This window comes from Mastigoproctus giganteus, chromosome 5 (genome assembly GCF_048544385.1).
Source record: "Mastigoproctus giganteus isolate SK-2022 chromosome 5, ASM4854438v1, whole genome shotgun sequence".
Lineage (NCBI taxonomy): Eukaryota > Metazoa > Arthropoda > Arachnida > Uropygi > Thelyphonidae > Mastigoproctus > Mastigoproctus giganteus.
In genome coordinates, this window is record NC_143579.1 from 222,915,913 (window position 1) to 222,934,142 (window position 18,230).

Below are 18,230 nucleotides of genomic sequence, written 5' to 3' on the forward strand. Positions count from 1 at the left end.
GTAAGGACATAAAATTTACTCTTTTACTTTAACTGGCAGTTTGAACCGCTGCATTATTGGAAATGAACAATGGTGCATGGTGAGGCCTTTTCTACGTCCTTTCAATACATGCTTATCGATTTTCTTTTCTGCTGTTGGTAATTGCTACATGTTTTGACAGTCCTTACTTCCCTCTCTAACAACCATGTGTGTAAGAGTCCACCATATACTGATGGTGGTCCAGAACAGTCTGCCGTCCATGCTGTGTCAATGACAGTGGGGCCATTTTAATTGTCACCCATGATTGTGATCTATTCAAGGTCATTAAATCATAATGTATATCCATAGTTGCTGAACTTCATGCCACAAGGCAGCAAAGACTGCTTACCACTGAATACACTATGCATTTGACACTTTGGTCTATTACAGCAGTGGCATGCAGTCTTCTCTAACAGCTGTATAAGTGACTCTCATTAACTACAACTCACTGAAGTATCCACAACCAAAAAGCTGTCTATTTCAATGACAGATGAGTGTATGCTGATTACTCTTATATTAGTATTAGCATTAATAGAGGCACACGATGCAAGAAAGCGAGCTTATGCAGCCTCAGCCAAAAAAAAAAAAAAAACCTTCCATTTCACCCCTCCATTCTTTCCAAATGCCTGTCCAGCTCAGCCTTAAATTTATTTAGGCTATTAGCTTCCACAACAAAAGATGGAAGTCTGTTCCACTAATCAACTATCCACTGGCAAAGAGAATTTCTGCACATCTATTCTACAACTATCTTTCCTCAATTTGAAACTGTGCCTCTTCAGGTTCTTAGTCTGAGCAAGAGGAAGAATCCCATCGGCTTCAGCTTGCTCAACCCATTCAAGGCCTTATACACCTCAATCAGATCACCTCGCAGGTGCCTACTCTCCAGGCACTGCAATTTGCAGAACTTAAGCCTTTCTTGGTAAGAGCACCCCTTTGTTCCCCTCACCAATCTTGTTGCCCTTCTCTGTACCCATTCCAACAGCTCTACGTCCTTCCTAAAATGAGGCCTCCAGACCTGTACACAGTACTCTAGGTGTGGCCTGACCATTGCCTTGTATAACTGGATAATCATCTCCCTGTCCCCGCTAGCAAAATTCCTATATATCATTGACAAGACTCCATGACCTGCCCTGGCAGCCCATCTGCACTGCTCAGCGAACTTCATATTTGACTGCACAATTATCCCCAGGTCTTTTTCACTTTTCACTTCCCTGAGTGTAGTACCACACAGTTGGTACGTTTCTCTTCGGTTATTGCTACCTATATGCAGTACTTTGCATTTGTCAATGTTAAACTTCAGTTGCCACTTAGCCCATTTTCCCAACTTATCTAGATCCAGTTGGAGTAGCATAATGTCTTTACTGTCATTAACAAACCTGCCAACCTTTGTATCATCTGCAAACTTAGACATTAGACCTGATATACCTTCATCAATATCATTGATAAATATACAAAACAACAATGGGCCCAACACCGAACCCTGGGGAAATCCACTAATAACATTTGATCACGAAGAGCAGTGTCCATTGATTACCACTCTCTGTCATCTCCCACTCAACCATCCCTTTATCCATTGTAGCAACTTACCCTTAATGCTTTACAGCAGTCTTCCATGTGCAACAGTATCAAAAGCTTTCCTGAAATCTAAGTATGTGATATCAAAATTATTTTTGGCATTCAGTTCCTTTGTGACCACATCATAGTATCTAATCAAGTTGGTCAGACAAGACCTCCCCCTTTAACAAACCCATGCTGTGTCATAACTATTACTGCAGTCTTGTCTAGATGATCCTGCAATGCTTCTTTAACCAGTGATTCCATTATTTTCCCCGGAACATAAGTTAAACTAACAGGTCTGTAGTTACTTGTGTCACCTTTTGAACTCCCTTTGTGAATTGGTGATACATTTGCACACCTCCAGTCCATGGGGGACCTCCCCTGAGTCCAAGGAAGCTCTGATAATTATGGCTAAGAGTTTGCTTACTTCCTTTTCTGCCTCCTGTAATATAAATAGATATATCCCATCCACCCCAGATGCCTTCCTTATGTTTAACTTCAACAATTTCTCCTCCACTTTGCTCTCAGTTATTACAAAAACACTATTGTTATATTACTTTATTAGTAACTTAGCCAATAAATTTAAAGTGATATAAGATTAGATTATTATTCATCTTAAAAATTGTAAGTTCACTGATTTCATCAGACTCAAATATTAATCAACATATTTTGTCTATGGATAAACAGACCACATTTCAACATGGTCACAACCAGTTTTCTCTGAACATGAAACTATATATACACCTTTGGCCTATATTTCCACACAGCAACATATTATTTTGATTTTACAATTCTAGAATAAGTACCGTAATTTTTCTGCATTTCCATCTATAATTCTATTTTAACTCATGACCATCCAAGTTAATCTAATTTCTGATAGTCAGAAAACTGCTCTTTCAATGGAATATCTAATAGATAACTAAATCATGAAAAATTTTTAAATATGAATGCATATAAAAATAAAAGAAATTCTGTGCTTAATTTTATTAACAAATGCAACTAAAATAAACAAAAGGGGAAAAAAGCAGCATGCTTACTAGTCCTGACTGAGAAAATGAAGGATTGTGCATATCTTTTGCTGATATATTAAAATTTCCCAGATCTTTTATATGGATCACTGCATTACGATTTAAATCGTCAGCTGAAGTAGTTATTTCTATTGCAGATGTATTGCTTGAGCTCCAAACGTAAAATCCTGTGCCACCAAGAGCCTGAAGAAATAATATACATATATTATAAAATCTTATTTTTTAAACTGATCTAAATTACAAATTATGTTTTGTAATTAAATTGTTTAAATTAAAAGAGAACTGCACTCAGTATAAAAATTATTCAGTGGCACAGTTAAAGTTAAGCAAGTATTCAGACATATTAGAGAGACACCACTGTGGATGATAATATCAGAATGGTTATTATGGGAAAAAAATTTTATTACAAGTTGAAAGTAAACTTAAAATAAAATAACATTAAGCAAAATCAATAAAGTTAAAAGGTGTTAACCAACATTTCAAAGGCCACTTTGCTTTCTTCTTCTTCTTCTGGGCTGTAGTGCTTGGTGATTTACAACAACCGATCTACATGTGATGCATCCTGAGGAAATGCAGGAGGGAGGCAGGCAGGTTGCAGTGGTTTTTGCCCAGTACAATATAAAAGCTCTCACACTGATATTGTGCTGAGCAAAACCACTACAAAATTCAAGGTTGAGCTGCCAACTCAATAAAAGTATGAAAAGGGAAAGAAAACAATAATAACCTAAATTTACATTAAGAAAAAAATAAAAAGAAAAAAAGAAAGGTAGAATACCTCAGAGCATCCAAATAACATAGTTAACAGTCAACAGAGTGTTCAGATAATTTGATTAATGTTCATCTTTCAACAGCCTGGATAATCACTTGGTGTGTTCCTTATGAATATTAACAGGTCTCAAACATTAATAAGCTTTTTTCCCCACGGTATAATAGATATATTTCTTAATTTTGTAGATTTTATAGTTAATTAATAATTGACTCTTGTTTTGGACACCTGTGTATTATTTCAAAACAAGATTTATGAAATTAAAAATGGCAAGTTTCCTAATCTTCACACATTAAGCAAATAAAAAGGAAGTACAGTAAACCCCCGCTATTCGCGGGGGTTACGTTCCTGAGAAATGCCGCGAATACCGAAAACGCGAATACTGAGTTATGGCTCCCATAGTAATAAAGGGGTTCCGTTCCAAAGTATGAAATATATAAGAAAAACTAGTCTAAAATTTTGTCTATTTATGTATTATATGTACCTTCATAATATGACTATGTATTGTGAAATGCAAGCATAAGGCATAGAAATGAAAATAAGAAACAATTTAATATTAAATGTAATATTTATTAGAAATTTCAAACAAATCTTTCAAACCAGCGTCTTTGCTAGCTAAAAAACCTATCCCGCCAGTGCTATCACCAGTTTCGCTAAAGCGTTGATAAGGAGTTTTGGGTTTTCACGAATGATAAGTGAATTTAACTGAATTTTATTTTGAGTTCGGTCTTCTATCCACAGATTTAAAGCTTTATCCATTTTTTCTGATTTAACATCACGAGTTACAGAGCAAATTTTTGAAGCAATTAGCGCGTTTTCACGGACACTACGGCGGATTTTTTCTTCCGATTTCTTGATTGATCGTACCGTTGCCTCATTGATTTTATAATGTTTTGCCACTGAGGAGACACTTTCATCATTAGAAATTTTATCTAATAACTCAATTTTATTCGCTAATGTCATCACCTTCTTTGATATTTTCACATTTCTCTTGTTATTCGTAGTCATATTTTTGTAGGGGTTAGAAAGAACTTGTCCACAATAAAGTCACTTTCTTCCGTTAACACACTCGAAAAAGTCTGTTTTACACTACAAAATGGTAGATTTATCACTTTTTTAAGCATATCAATTTATAAATTGATGAATTTATTCAATTTATAAGCATATAAATTAAAAGCAAACGACGAAACCTTCCCATAACAAGCGCATAACACATATTGAACAAGGATTAGCGAGAAACATTCACGCTCGCGATTTTGTCACCCCTCTCCCCCCACTCACTGAGCGCTGTTTTGACCGGGAAAGATAATTTTAGCCAGGCCAATGTTTTTTTATGGCGGAAAATATTCACGGCGCTTTAAAATTCCCATTTTTTAGATTTCATTTTATATTAAATCGGCGATTGCGAATACGCGAAACCGCGAATACAGATACCGCGAATAGCAGGGGTTTACTGTATATGTAAACATGTTAATACTATTTGTTTTCATATAATTTACTCACCTTCATAGTTATCTCATATTCAGGTTTAATCACAGGATCCCAAGGAAGAAGAATAAATGAAGGGGTCACTTGTATTACTTGATATACAACAACATGCTGTTCAAACTTGATCACAGGAGAATGCTTAATTAAAGTTCCATTCTACTAGGGAGAAAGAAAATCAGCATTTTCTCATAAGTAACACTACATCTATATCAAAAAAGAATAAATAAATGAAACACTAATTACTAAAGTAAATATAATTATAATTCTTAGGTAATAATATTTTTTGTACAATTGGAATTTTTAATTCTAGACAAAATCTAATTTTCATGAAACTTTCAGTCCTTTGTATTAAAGCTGCTTTTAAATTAATAGGATCATCTTAATATACATAATGAATAGGTAAAGTAATCCTGCAGGTACCCATGAATGGCAAAATTAAGACATTTCACTGTGTGTAATAAATTACAGATTTACTGCTAAACTTCCTAACTAAAATTGCAATCTAAAATTTAGATATTAATACAAATTTGAAACAATGTACTGGGGATCAATAGGCTGTGGCACTAAATTTGTTAAAAATATCTCAACACCGAATAAAAAAAAAAAAAAAAAACTTTTCTTTTTAATTTTCACTTACAAAACTGATGGGAAAAAAGAAAAGGTTATTTTTATTTAAAAAGAATGACCTTTATTACATTAATTTGTAACCAAGATCATTATTTTTTAAATAAAAATTGTATCTAGAATGTAGAATTTTTTTTACAGTAGGTGGCATTTTGGTTGCACACGCACAGATTTATTTTTATCCGTTATTGGTGGTGAGTAATGTTGGAATGTCACTTTTTGAACAAGATCCTCAATAAATTTTTGCTTTTTGTTGAAAAAATCTACCTCAAAGACTACGAAAATGATTTCTGCATTCAGTGAAAAGATTTTGTCAAGAAGCAAGATATCTGAATGGTACAAGTGCTTAAAAGATGGATGATATATCAATGATAATGATTAAAGGTGTCAGAGGTCTTTCACATCAACAAATAACATTAAATGATAAACATGTTTCCCACACCAGAAACATTATTTGGATCTATTATATATATATTTAATACAGAAGCCGTTTTCTTTACTCCATCAGTGTGAACACAATAGGCTTAACCGATCGGGCTGGAAGTGGTCTCAAATTGAAGCTATTTCTTCCCGGGTGTGCACAAAGTTGTTAAAATTTAAAAATTCTGAATAGTTTTATTTTACGGAATGGGCCAGTTTTGTAGTACAAATTAGAGTAGTTCAACATTCACTTCATAGATGGAGCCACAGGAAAATGTTAACTGTTAAACAAATAGTTGTCTAAGTTGATAGGCATTTTTTTCTGATTAACAATTTGCATGTTTGCACAATTATGTCCTTTGTTCCGAAAAAAAAAAAAAAAAACATAATAATAATAATTCTCTACTAGCACTGATACCTTAAAAAAAATAAAGAACTAATCGTTAGGATTCCATTGCACTGCTCACTCATTATATGTCCCCACGTAGCGCACGTGAGCTCATACACTCATTGCCAATCGTTACGTTTAAAACGTATTTGAAACAGAATTGAATTAGATCCTAATCTAATAGTTCGTGACAGTGTGATTCCTTTTGTTTTTGGACACAACCTTACTTATGTAAGTGCTATTTCGTTGTGTGTTATTCTTACCACAAAAAATAACAAGTGTGAAAGAATCAATTTAGAAATTTTACAAATGATGCCTGGTGATTCATTACAATATAAGAGTGTTAACACAATTATATCTGAAGATACTGAAGAATCTCCAACCGAATTCCTGGACACCCTCGGTTTAAGTGTTTTACCACCCAACATTTTAGAGTTGAAGGTAGGAGCAATTGTTATTTTACTGTGGAATATGGCAATTTCAGGATTGATCAATGGTATGAGACTTATAGTCATCCTTCTTATTCACTCAAACTTGCACCTTGTCATTTTTATCCCCCTCACCTCCCAAACCAAAGAATTCATTAAGGGACTTTATGATGAAACAGAAGTTATGACAGCAATGACAAATGCAATCAAGCAATTTTCAAAAAAAAAAAAAAAGAAAAGACTCTGAAGAAGTTTTTGGCACTTACAAAACTGATGGGAAAAAAGAAAAGGTTATTTTTATTTAAAAAGAATGACCTTTATTACATTAATTTGTAACCAAGATCATTATTTTTTAAATAAAAGTTCATTTCTGGAACTTTTGATCTCACTTTGTACATGACTATATGTTGCAGCTTTCTTCTCAAATCGTTTTTCGGTAGTTTCTATCACACAATAGTACCATATAAACATTTATATGACTTTGCTCCTAACGTCTATTAAGGTGATAATGGAACAACCATCCAGAAAATAATCCACTGCGATTGGATTGGATATTTTACTGGCGCATCGGCTTCTATGGCTATAATGCCCAATCCACTGAGAAATGCTTCAATAGATGGAATAGTGTCTTACAGGATTAGAGAGCAAATGCACACATTTTAATTTAGTATTATTTTGTGATTACAGCTATACACAAAAGCTTTGAGAAATATCTGCAAGGTATGCCCATATAAACAGTTATAAATTTCTAAATTACAACTCCAAATTTTAATTTTAGTTAGAAAGCTTTGTAATAAATCTCCTTCAGTTAAATTCTATGCAATCAAGCACTTTAATTTTGCCATTAACAGAAGATTCAAAAGTTTCAGTTTAATGTTATAAAAAATATAAAAATACTAGATAGTGATTGTCTGCATGTGTGTATATATTATAATTATATAATATTCACGTTATTTTCCCTTCAGTTTGCATATAAACAGTCCACTATTGTCCGTGTAAATCTGCACAGTGCACAAATGGATAAATAAAGGACATTTAAAATACTGATTGAGAGAATTTATTTTTACTGTGCTTGCCAACATCAAATTACTAACTTAATTCTTTCTCACAATGATATTTCTTGCCTTGGTACAGTCATTCTTAACCAAGGAGGAGAGGAGTCTGGGATGGTGAGAAGGCCTCCCAAAATTTAAATCTTCTGCCCATATATTTCATTTGCAAATTTTGAAACTAGAATAAGGGTGGTGAGATGGGAGAGCTAGACTGGTAGGGACCATACAAAAAGGTTAAGAATCCTTGCTTTAGTGCAGTTATTCCGTTTTTGTTTTGTTTTTTTTCTTTAAAGTTATTCTGAAATCTCTTAAGTAACAGCAATGATATGAAATGTGTATCAAAGTAATAATTTTCTGCAGAAAATTTATATTAGTCCTTCAATCATAGTATCAACTTACAATGAAGGGTATTTAATTGTTGGAGTGCATACTTGCACTCCTCAAGGACTAGCATTAATAAGCCAAATTACACTATTCCATGTTGCACCAAATTACACTATTCCATGTTGCACCAAATTACACTATTCCATGTTGCATATCATACTGTGCATGAGCCTAAAAAACTTGTTCATATATTAAACTGTTTGTTGTTTGGTTTTTAGGAGCATTAGCAACTAAGGTCATAATGCTCTGGGATATGCGGTGGTCATTCCCTGACCTTTCCGCATCCTCCGTATTTGGTGGTGACGGGCTTGAACCCAGGTCTAATCAAGAAGCATGTGCTACACACTGAGGCTCCTTCCCACCTGGCTATGGAGGCACCTATATATTAAACTGTATGCGCACTATTATTATTTGCAGTAGATATATCACACAGCATAGGTGTGATATATCTGGGATTAACTGGGATTAAGAAGGAAAATGAAAAGAATGCATTTTAAAAAACAGTAAGATACATTTTTTCTTTCCGCATCCTCCGTATTTGGTGGTGACGGGCTTGAACCCCGGTCTAATCAAGAAGCGTGTGCTACACACTGAGGCTCCTTCCCACCTGGCTACAGAGGCACCTATATATTAAACTGTATGCACACTATTATTATTTGCAGTAGATATATCACACAGCATAGGTATCCATATGAAAAGGTAAAAATATTAGTACTCCTCTGTTAATTTACTGAAAAACCAAGGGTGTTTTTAAATTTTCTTCAAAAGCATTTTCCTAATAACCATATGAAAGAATTTATTTTTTAAATTGCAATAAAGTTATCAATATTCCTTAAGAATAGAAATGTATGACATGCCATTCATCTCACAACTGCTAGTATTTAACTGGGATTAAGAAGGAAAATGAAAAGAATGCATTTTAAAAAACAGTAAGATACATTTTTTCTTTTTCAAATATTTGAAATTATCATTTAAGGATTACATTTCTCTCTTTCTCTGCAGTTGTGTATGCTTATTGAAAACAAGTAAAAACTAACATTCTGTAATCAAATTTAAGTTGTTCATATTTTTTATGTAAGTTCATTTTAATAACAATTTTTAAGTTAATTATTTCAGTTACTGCGAAACTGATTGTTTAAAGTTAATTTGTATATTATTTTGTTAGTTTACTGATCATAACTAGAATAATTTTGTTAATCATATTTTGTTGAACTATTCTTTTGCAAGCCCCTCTTTCTTTGATTGCCATGTGGTGAAGGTACCTTTTCTGTGTCCTTGGAATTGTATTTGCAAATAAAGGAATTAAAAAAATAAATACATTAAACAACACTCGAGTGAAAGGTTTCCATTATTTTATGCAACTAAAGAAATGTTTACTGAATGAATTTTTTTAAAAATTAGATAAGCTGTACATACCCCTGCAACAACACCAATGAACTCGACTCTAATCTTGCCAGAGCCAGGAACAACTGCCCTTACTACATGATAGGTAGCATTTGGAGTAGAAAAATTATGATGAAATAAACGATATGGAAAGCTCACCCTCATCTGTAGGTTCTAAAAAAATAATCATTGAATTTATTTTTAAGAAGCATATACTTTTTGTTTATAGATTTCTATTTAGCAAAATATTTTCAATTAATAACATTCAAAAAATATTTACAAGTTTCAAGTTCAGCAAATGAAGAGGGAGAAAAAAAGCCATGGGATGACATGAAGAACAACACAATAGTAATATGAATGTTCAGATAACCGAGACAATTGCGTTTTTTTTTTGGTTTTTTTTGGAATGGAAATTACACTGATTTCTGACAAGGTATGTGGTGACACTGAATAAATGTCTCTACTGTCTGGTGCAATTGCCGATCTGGAAGACAACTGTCAATGTGAGAGTGTAGATTGCATATGGGAAGCTTCAGCGTTAAGAGCTTCTGCTTGGTACAGGTGAGAAAGAAATTTGTCCAAAATTCTGCAGGCATCTGCTTTAATCATGTTACATTTAATCAGGTTAGCAGTGATAACCAAATTAGGGAGACAGCAGATAAAAAAAATCCTTAAAATTCTTTTATTCTTGAATTTCTTCTCTGTTGACATGAGTCAAGAAAAATCTAAATGAATGTTAGATGGAAATTATAATCATATTCCCAAGCATTTCTTTCAGACTTAGATTTATTAAGCTTCTAAGTATTTTAGGTCACCTGAATGTTTGTTTAGCAGGGTGGGTAACAAGGCTTCTACATCTCGGGCCAACATAAATTTTGTTGCACTGAACCATTTAATTGTAAATGATTTCTTTCAGACTTAGATTTATTAAACTTCTAAGTATTTTAGGTCACCTGAATGTTTGTTTAGCAGGGTGGGCAACAAGGCTTCTACATCTCGGGCCAACATAAATTTTGTTGCACTGAACCATTTCATTGTAAATGATTCTTTCAGACTTAGATTTATTAAGCTTCTAAGTATTTTAGGTCACCTGCTGAATGTTTGTTTAGCAGGGTGGGTAACAAGGCTTCTACATCTCGGGCCAACATAAATTTTGTTGCACTGAACCATTTAATTGTAAATGATTCTGCCCCCCCCCACACACACACAAGACATTGATAAATCAGTTTTCTGGGGAAGGGATGCATGATGAACTGCCTTAATTGTCCAGAACAAAAATACAATGCCAAAGGATCTAACAAAATTAGCTATGCTATCACTAGGACCATCTATGCAAGGAAGCTGTGGCCCTTTCTTTTCTTATTCATGTGCATACATGCGTGTGAGATGAAAAAAGATAAAAAATTCTAATCATTACATTACTGCAGATAATCAAGTGTAAGTCGAGAAATTCTGAATGTTTTTGAAATCAAAAAAAAGTACGAGGTAGTCTTATACATTATACAGGCCACATCAGGTTTCTACATACAGAGAAAAAATTTATGTTAATGGGTTAAAATAATTTTTTTAATGTTACAAGGAAAAATCCATCTTGTTATTAGTTTTTTATAGAGTGAGTATGATGCACAAATATTGCATATCTAGTTGCTACTAATTTTTGCTACACAGCAGTTTGTAGAACAAATTCAAGTGACAGTCTCACATTTCTCAACTTTTATGGTGCCTATGTTTGTTTAGTGCAGTAGTCAGAAATTAACATTAAAGTGCTGTTGATAACACTGGTAATCATATAAAACCAGTTTTATTAAGTCTATCATGGAATGTGCAAGTATGGCTGAAATACATTAAAAATGAGTGTCATATGAAGCTGGCTTTAAATTTAAAGTAGTTAATCTTGCAGAGGCCACAAATAGTTGCAAAGCTGCAGGTAAATTTGGAATTTACTTTCAATAAAATAATTTTTCAAGTAATTTTTCAACCATTGACCCTTTGCACTACATGGTTTAATAATTTAACATTAAGGGAAGTGACAAACAGTATCTCTGATTTTATAAAATACATTAATATAAATATTCCATTCATTTACTATCAAAAAAGATTTTGGATCAAATAGTTTTGCACACTTCTTTACCCATTTTGTTATGCAAAAATATACAATACCTGGCAGCATTGCCTATGCTCTCAAAACACATTTTCTAATATCAACTTATACAAGGGTCAATACAAATAGAGGTGACAGGCTGTCATCCCAAAGCCTAAAACCAGAGGTCAACTTCTACTCAAAGTTAACTTATACTTGGGTATCTGTGATATCTGTAAAAAAGAATCGACCACAGAAATTTATTAAAGGTTTACAGGTTCAGGCGACTGTAACCTTCTTGTTACTTGGGGAAGTACAGAAAGTACCAAGAATAATTTATAACTCAGTCTACTAACAGCATTTAACAAATAAAGGAAAAGTAAACTGCTCTTGCATGGCCTTGGGGCTCCCTATCAAAGCACAGGTCGGAAATGCAAAGCTTCCTGAATTCACAAAACTACTCTGTAAATGAGTGCTGTCAAAGTGAAAGAGAAACCTCATGAGATAAGAGTTCAAAACAAACATTGGTATTTACTTTCAAAGAAAATTATTTGTCTACATCATCAAAACAAAATCATTTAGAACCAACATATGATTTTATCATGTCTAAATCTTATAGCATTAAAAGATAATGCCTATGACATTTATATTACAAGGTACTTTCATTAGATCTAAACTGTAAGCAAAGTTCTAAAGTGGCACTTAAATATAACTTTAAACATTCATTGAAATTGATTACCATGCAGGAATGATATCATTTCATAACTTTGTCACTGAATATAACACTTGGTAACACTTACTACATAGTTGATTATGCTTTGACTAATGGAAACTTTTCTTACATTCAGCTACAATTATCCTACTTTAATTTGAATCTATGTCCCAGTTTGTGTTATCCTAGAAAGAGAAAATATGCCTCCACCATTCAATTTTTGCAACCCTTTGCACTACATGAGCTACTTTAAAAAATAAACAAGGTCTCAGGATCAACTTATAAAATTTTTTTTACAAGTATATCTCTCTCTTTAAAGAAAGCTTTCTGCTTGTAGAATTATTATAATTTTTGTATAATAAAAATACATTCAGGTAAGTACATCAAAATTTGAAGTAAGCATAAAAAAACTAAATTAGCCATGAAATTAATGAGATTTCTTGCATTGGTGATTTTCACAAAATTATAATTTTCTTTTTTTTTCTCGTGTGCTACAATCAACCAAAACATACTTTAGGATGAGCTATTTTCCAGCCTCTGATTTAAGGTGTTAAACAGCTCAATCGGCTGCTCACACAGATATTTGGTTTCTGAACTTTGCAGCCTATGAAACTGCAGTTTCTTTCTAAAAATGACTCTACATCTGCAACTATTCTTGTTGGCCACTTTTGAATCTTTTTGATCAAATCAGTATCATAATGGCACAGTAACACTTATTCTGCATCAACAACAAAAAAAACCTATTATTCCCATAGGTCATAACTTTAAATGAGACTTCATGTTTAAGTTTCATATGGATAGCAAGTAAAGCTAGATATGAAAACTTCAGACAAAGATAGATGGTTAAAGCACCTTTTTTGAGAACACATTCTATCCTGAAATGTGAACTAGGCATTGTCTATAGAGTAAAAAAGCAAGACAAGATTTATTTTTCTTGCATGTTTGGTCCCCATATGCAGTTGCATTAGAATAGTATCTATTCCATACTGGGTTTTTTTTTTTTGAAAAATTTCCCATTAAAAAAAAATTAATACTTCAATCCCACTAAAACCTTCAAGCCACAATATGATGTTTATGCTTTCAGCAATAATTTTTTTATTTATTTGTGGTGATGGTGTAAACAGCTGTGGACAAAGGTCATAATAATAAAAGTTAAAAAAAAGTGCTAGTTTTCAACTTATTTTAATGCAGGCATTGAAATAATTTGAAAACTGCATGCACCTCTCTGCTCAAAAAAGTAAACTACTATCACTGAAGGAATATGGCCTCCTCAAAGACATTAATTCAGACATTGATCTGAAAATTGTAGAGATACATACAGTTTTCAGATTATGCATATTTATTCTCTGATTTTTAAAGATCTTAAGTTAAAGCAATAAGATACCAGGAACCATAAAGCCCTGGTATCTTATTGGTATGCAAGTCATACCAATTTCTAAATGGAAATGAGCTTGGGAACAAATTATATATATATAAAAAAGAGGGCACAGGTTAACTTAATGTAAAAATTTTCAAAAGAATTTGTGACTAAGCTGCAGGCCACTGCCGTAGCATAATAAATCATTTAATATAAAGATCTGAAATTAAACTTTTTTTTTTCCTTCAAAAGATCTGACATGTGAATCTGCTAATGCCTATCATATAAATTGACACTAATAATTAAAAAGTTCTTATGGAGTCAAGAGATCCTAAGTTAAAGCAACAAGATACCAGTAACAAGGTTGTTGTTGTTTAAGGGTTTTAAGATACAAGGGCATCAATGGCCAAGATGTGTCTTTCCAAGTTTTTAATATAAATTGATCATTTTTTTTACCAGTAACAAGGAGCAAGCTGCAAGTTATAATAATTTCTAATGGAAACAAGCTGTTGAATAAATTATATGTATGGAAGAAGAGAAGTTGTAAGTTATGGTGTCATCGTGTAAAAATTCCAAGAGGATCTGTGACTCTAGTAAGTTTGAGGGCCACTCCCTAGAATAATAAACAATTTAGAAATGTAAATTTGAAATAAAAATTTTTTTCCCTAAAAATAACTTACATCTGACAAGTGAATCTGGTGATGTCTATCATCATATAACTTGACACTAATAACATAATTAGAAAGTTCCTTTAGAGCCCAATTTTCTCCAGGTTCAATGCCAAGAACTGAAAAGGTAATAAATCAGAATGTATTAAATTACTTATTTTATGTAGAATTCATGGCCATTTCTTATTACATGGAAAGATAAGCAAAGTAAACCCACTTTTATGTATAAAACCAAGTCCCAAGTCCACAACACTCAAGGCATTTCAATGCGCCAGGATCTATTTTGCTTATTTTTAGGTTTAGGCTATTTGTCATCTGGATCTCTTTTGTCATATTTGCATTGAACTAAGGATTACCATGTAGTTTTTATTTCTAAATTAAATATTTTGCCTAATCAACTGTATTTTGTTTTTGTTTTTTTTTCTCAATGGGAAAGTTGTTTTCTGTCTTTAATATATCTAAAAACATCACCTCCATACTTTAGAAATAAACAATGAACCAATTTTATTTGAATTAAAATGCAAAATACATTTTCATGATGTTTGCTCTTCAGTATGCCCATTTAGCAGTAATCACACACAGTATGCACATTAAGCTAGAAGTACAGTTGTGTTGCAGCTCCTCGTGCTAACATTTCATTTGATTTTATTTTTGTTTTCAAATAAAACTGGTTTCTGTTCATTTCTGATATACAGAGATGATGTTTTTAGACTAAACTGAAGAAAGGGAACAACCTTCCCAATGACAAAAAAAGTAGCATATTATGCAAAATTTTAATTCAGAAATCTTAAGTACAATTTTAATGTTAAATTCAAAATTTTAGCCCAAATATGACAAAAAAGGTCAGGTGGCAATAACCTAAGCCTAAAAATAAGCATTGTGGACCTCAGTACCTATTAATAGAAACACCTTATATATATACATATAACCATGTAAATTGGTAACTTGACATTATCTGTTTTAAAATAAAAATAAATGCTTTAAAACTCGATTAAATTTCGTTTAAATTACCTTGAACATCTAGATTGTAAAAATCCTTTTATCCAATTAAAATGCCTACTAGTGGCCTAATTTCTTTAATTATACCAATTGTGAGTAAAGTGTTGGAGCTAATTTTTGTATGGTAACTACTTGTCTATAGTAACCAATAATTTGTCCCAAGGGTAGCCACTACAGACAAGTTCTGCTGTCTATATGTGTGTGACATTTATATACTATTATTGCTTTAAAAACCATTATAGTATGTATACATATGTATGCAACTAATGTGGACAGAGCCAATTTGGTTTATAATAGTAACCGTTGATCCAATTTTGTAATAAAATGGATTAAGTGATTAGATGAAACAAAAAATCCATAGAGTAGTGCGAATACAGCTTTTATAGTATCCCTGCTATAATACATAAAATCTGAAAGATATTGGAAATGAATAAAAATACAATTGTGCCCCCGTATCCACTGATTCAGTTACCTGTGTTTAACCATGGAAAAAAAAAAGAAAAAACTTAACACGTACTACTCAGTGTCCAATACGATGCTTCCCTTTATTTTTTACAATGTTGATTTTAAATCGAATAGTTTCCCTTTATTTTTTACAATATCGCATATGGTTTGGTCACCAACATTATAATGGTTCTTTAGAGATTTAACGGATGCACCGTTTTCAAACTTTTGAATAATTTCAAGTTTTTGTTTAATTTGAAAGCATAACTCTTGCGTTTGCCCATCATTTTCACAATTTCTAAACAAAAAAAAAAAAAAAAGTTACTATAAACAAAAAAAATTCCGCCATCCCTGACATAAATAACAAAACAAAATTTGTCCTTTTGCGGTGTGATGGAACACAACAATCAATGCGACGCACTAAATCAAACTAAACATTTGGTCGGTCTTTTTTTTTTTTTTTTTGTTTTGAGTGAAGACAGCTGGGGTTGCAAGATAATAGGTACACTAATCTCCCAATGACAACTTATAACACCGGTTCTTGTTGCTTATTTACGACTTGCAAAATATCTGTTTATACCTGTTCTAGTTATTACTTGAACTTTATGATTTCTGGTTAATTTTTTTTTTTTTTTTTTTAATTTGGAGTCCTGAAGTGTCCCGGTTAATCCAATCCCAGTAAATTGAGAGTCTGCAGTACTTTATTATTACCGTATTTAATGTTGGTAATGTCTTACTGTGTGTTTAATTTATCAATTAAACTTTATTATACGTATGTATGTACAAGAAAATCACATTATATATGGGGTCAGCAAGTGTACGCTTATATCTGCGATTTCAGCCATCCGTAGTAGGTCTTGGACCATGTCCCCCGCGGATACGGGGACCTTACTGTATTTGAAAAAGATTATCACTTTCAGTTAATTTCAAGAAAGAAAAATAACAGGTTATGCAGTGAGAACTTATATTATGAAAGGTTTGTGTTGAAATTAATCTCTTGTAATTATGTGCTCCTAAGTTTAAGGAAAAATTACTTTGTCAAGCTGCCATACACTGGGACAGTGCATGACATCTTTAAAAAGTCATCCAACAGTAGTCAGGTGTAATTTTAAAATAAGCTGAGCTTCATTTTTACAAGGCAATTGATGATAAAGTTTAAAATGTAGAACTCCATCTGTAAATAGTCAAAACAAAGAATATTATGACAACAAATTTTTTTGTAATGCTAATTTACATAATATTGTATCAATGAACAAAAGCAAGATTTCTTTGTAGATTTTGTTTCATTTATTTCATTCCCTTTTAAAATGCTTTTTTAACTTTAATTTTTACATTCCTCATACTTTATGGATTTACAATGGTATTACTTAAATAGTATCACAAATAAAATTTAGCCTTCATGAATTCAATACATAATTAAATCTTTACTTCTTTAGGACTTATGCAGATGTGCTGTGTGAAAGACAAATGTGAGACTAAGTTAATTCACTAAATATATAAATGAAGGACCACACTATCTTATGTCATTTTTGTGAATTAATTAAGTTTGCTGAACCTTAAGTGAAATAAATTTCACCTAGGCAAGACCTAAACTAAATCAATCAAGCCTGAATACTGAATACAGATAGCTGACATTTCAGAAACCATTTTGGGCATCACTATCAAGACAAAGGAAGTAATAACAAGACCACTATTGCATACATCACTATGCATTAGTGGTCCCACCGTTACCATCAGGAAAAAATTTAAATGAAGGTACCCCCCCATTCCACCCAAAAACAGCTGTAATTGAAGTTAGATCCATAGGAAATATATATAAATAATTTCTTTTATGCTTTAACTCCAGAGTATATGCTCTGCTAGCAATATAGGGCCACAGAAACTTATACTATAGCTAAGCTGGTTACTACAGTTAATAAACAGAATATGTATTTGTGCCATCATGCAAATTAAATGCATGTTTTATTCTCCATATGCTACTGCCAACAAAAAAATAATAATAAAATAATATAAAATAAATATATTATTAATTTAATAATATATTTATTTTATATATTTATTTATTTTATAATAAATATATGTTAATTTATTACTTATTTTAAGCATATTCTTAATGTATTTATTTCTTTTAAACATGTTTAGAAAGGTCATTCTCATTACAATAACATGGAATATGTCTGATTTGAGGTAATTAAAAATATGCAATTCTGTAATTCATTCAGAAATTTGAATAACAATTCAGACAGTTTACACATTTTTTTAAGTTGTCAAAGTTCTTCTAATATGTTAAAATGACTATCAAATAATTATAGAAATTTCTTAAGGTACTGAATTGATTTGACTCAAATTTAATATCAATGCTTAATTTAGCGGTACTCACCTTAGTATGATCTGCAATTGATACTTGGGATAGGAAATTAAATAAATTGAGGTT

At 32.2% G+C, this 18,230-nt stretch overlaps 1 protein-coding gene across 1 annotated transcript in view; it reads right to left on the reverse strand.

The window, feature by feature from the left end:
- Positions 1–18,230, reverse strand: part of LOC150086148 (nuclear pore membrane glycoprotein 210-like) — a 129,924-nt gene that overhangs the window by 63,313 nt on the left and 48,381 nt on the right. The window contains exons 9-12 of the mRNA XM_090373742.1: positions 14,366–14,472; positions 9,570–9,710; positions 4,873–5,013; positions 2,613–2,786 (exon numbers count right to left, since the gene is read on the reverse strand). Coding sequence (XP_090229868.1) covers positions 2,613–2,786; positions 4,873–5,013; positions 9,570–9,710; positions 14,366–14,472 — 563 coding nt within the window. The remainder of the gene's footprint in view (positions 1–2,612; positions 2,787–4,872; positions 5,014–9,569; positions 9,711–14,365; positions 14,473–18,230) is intronic.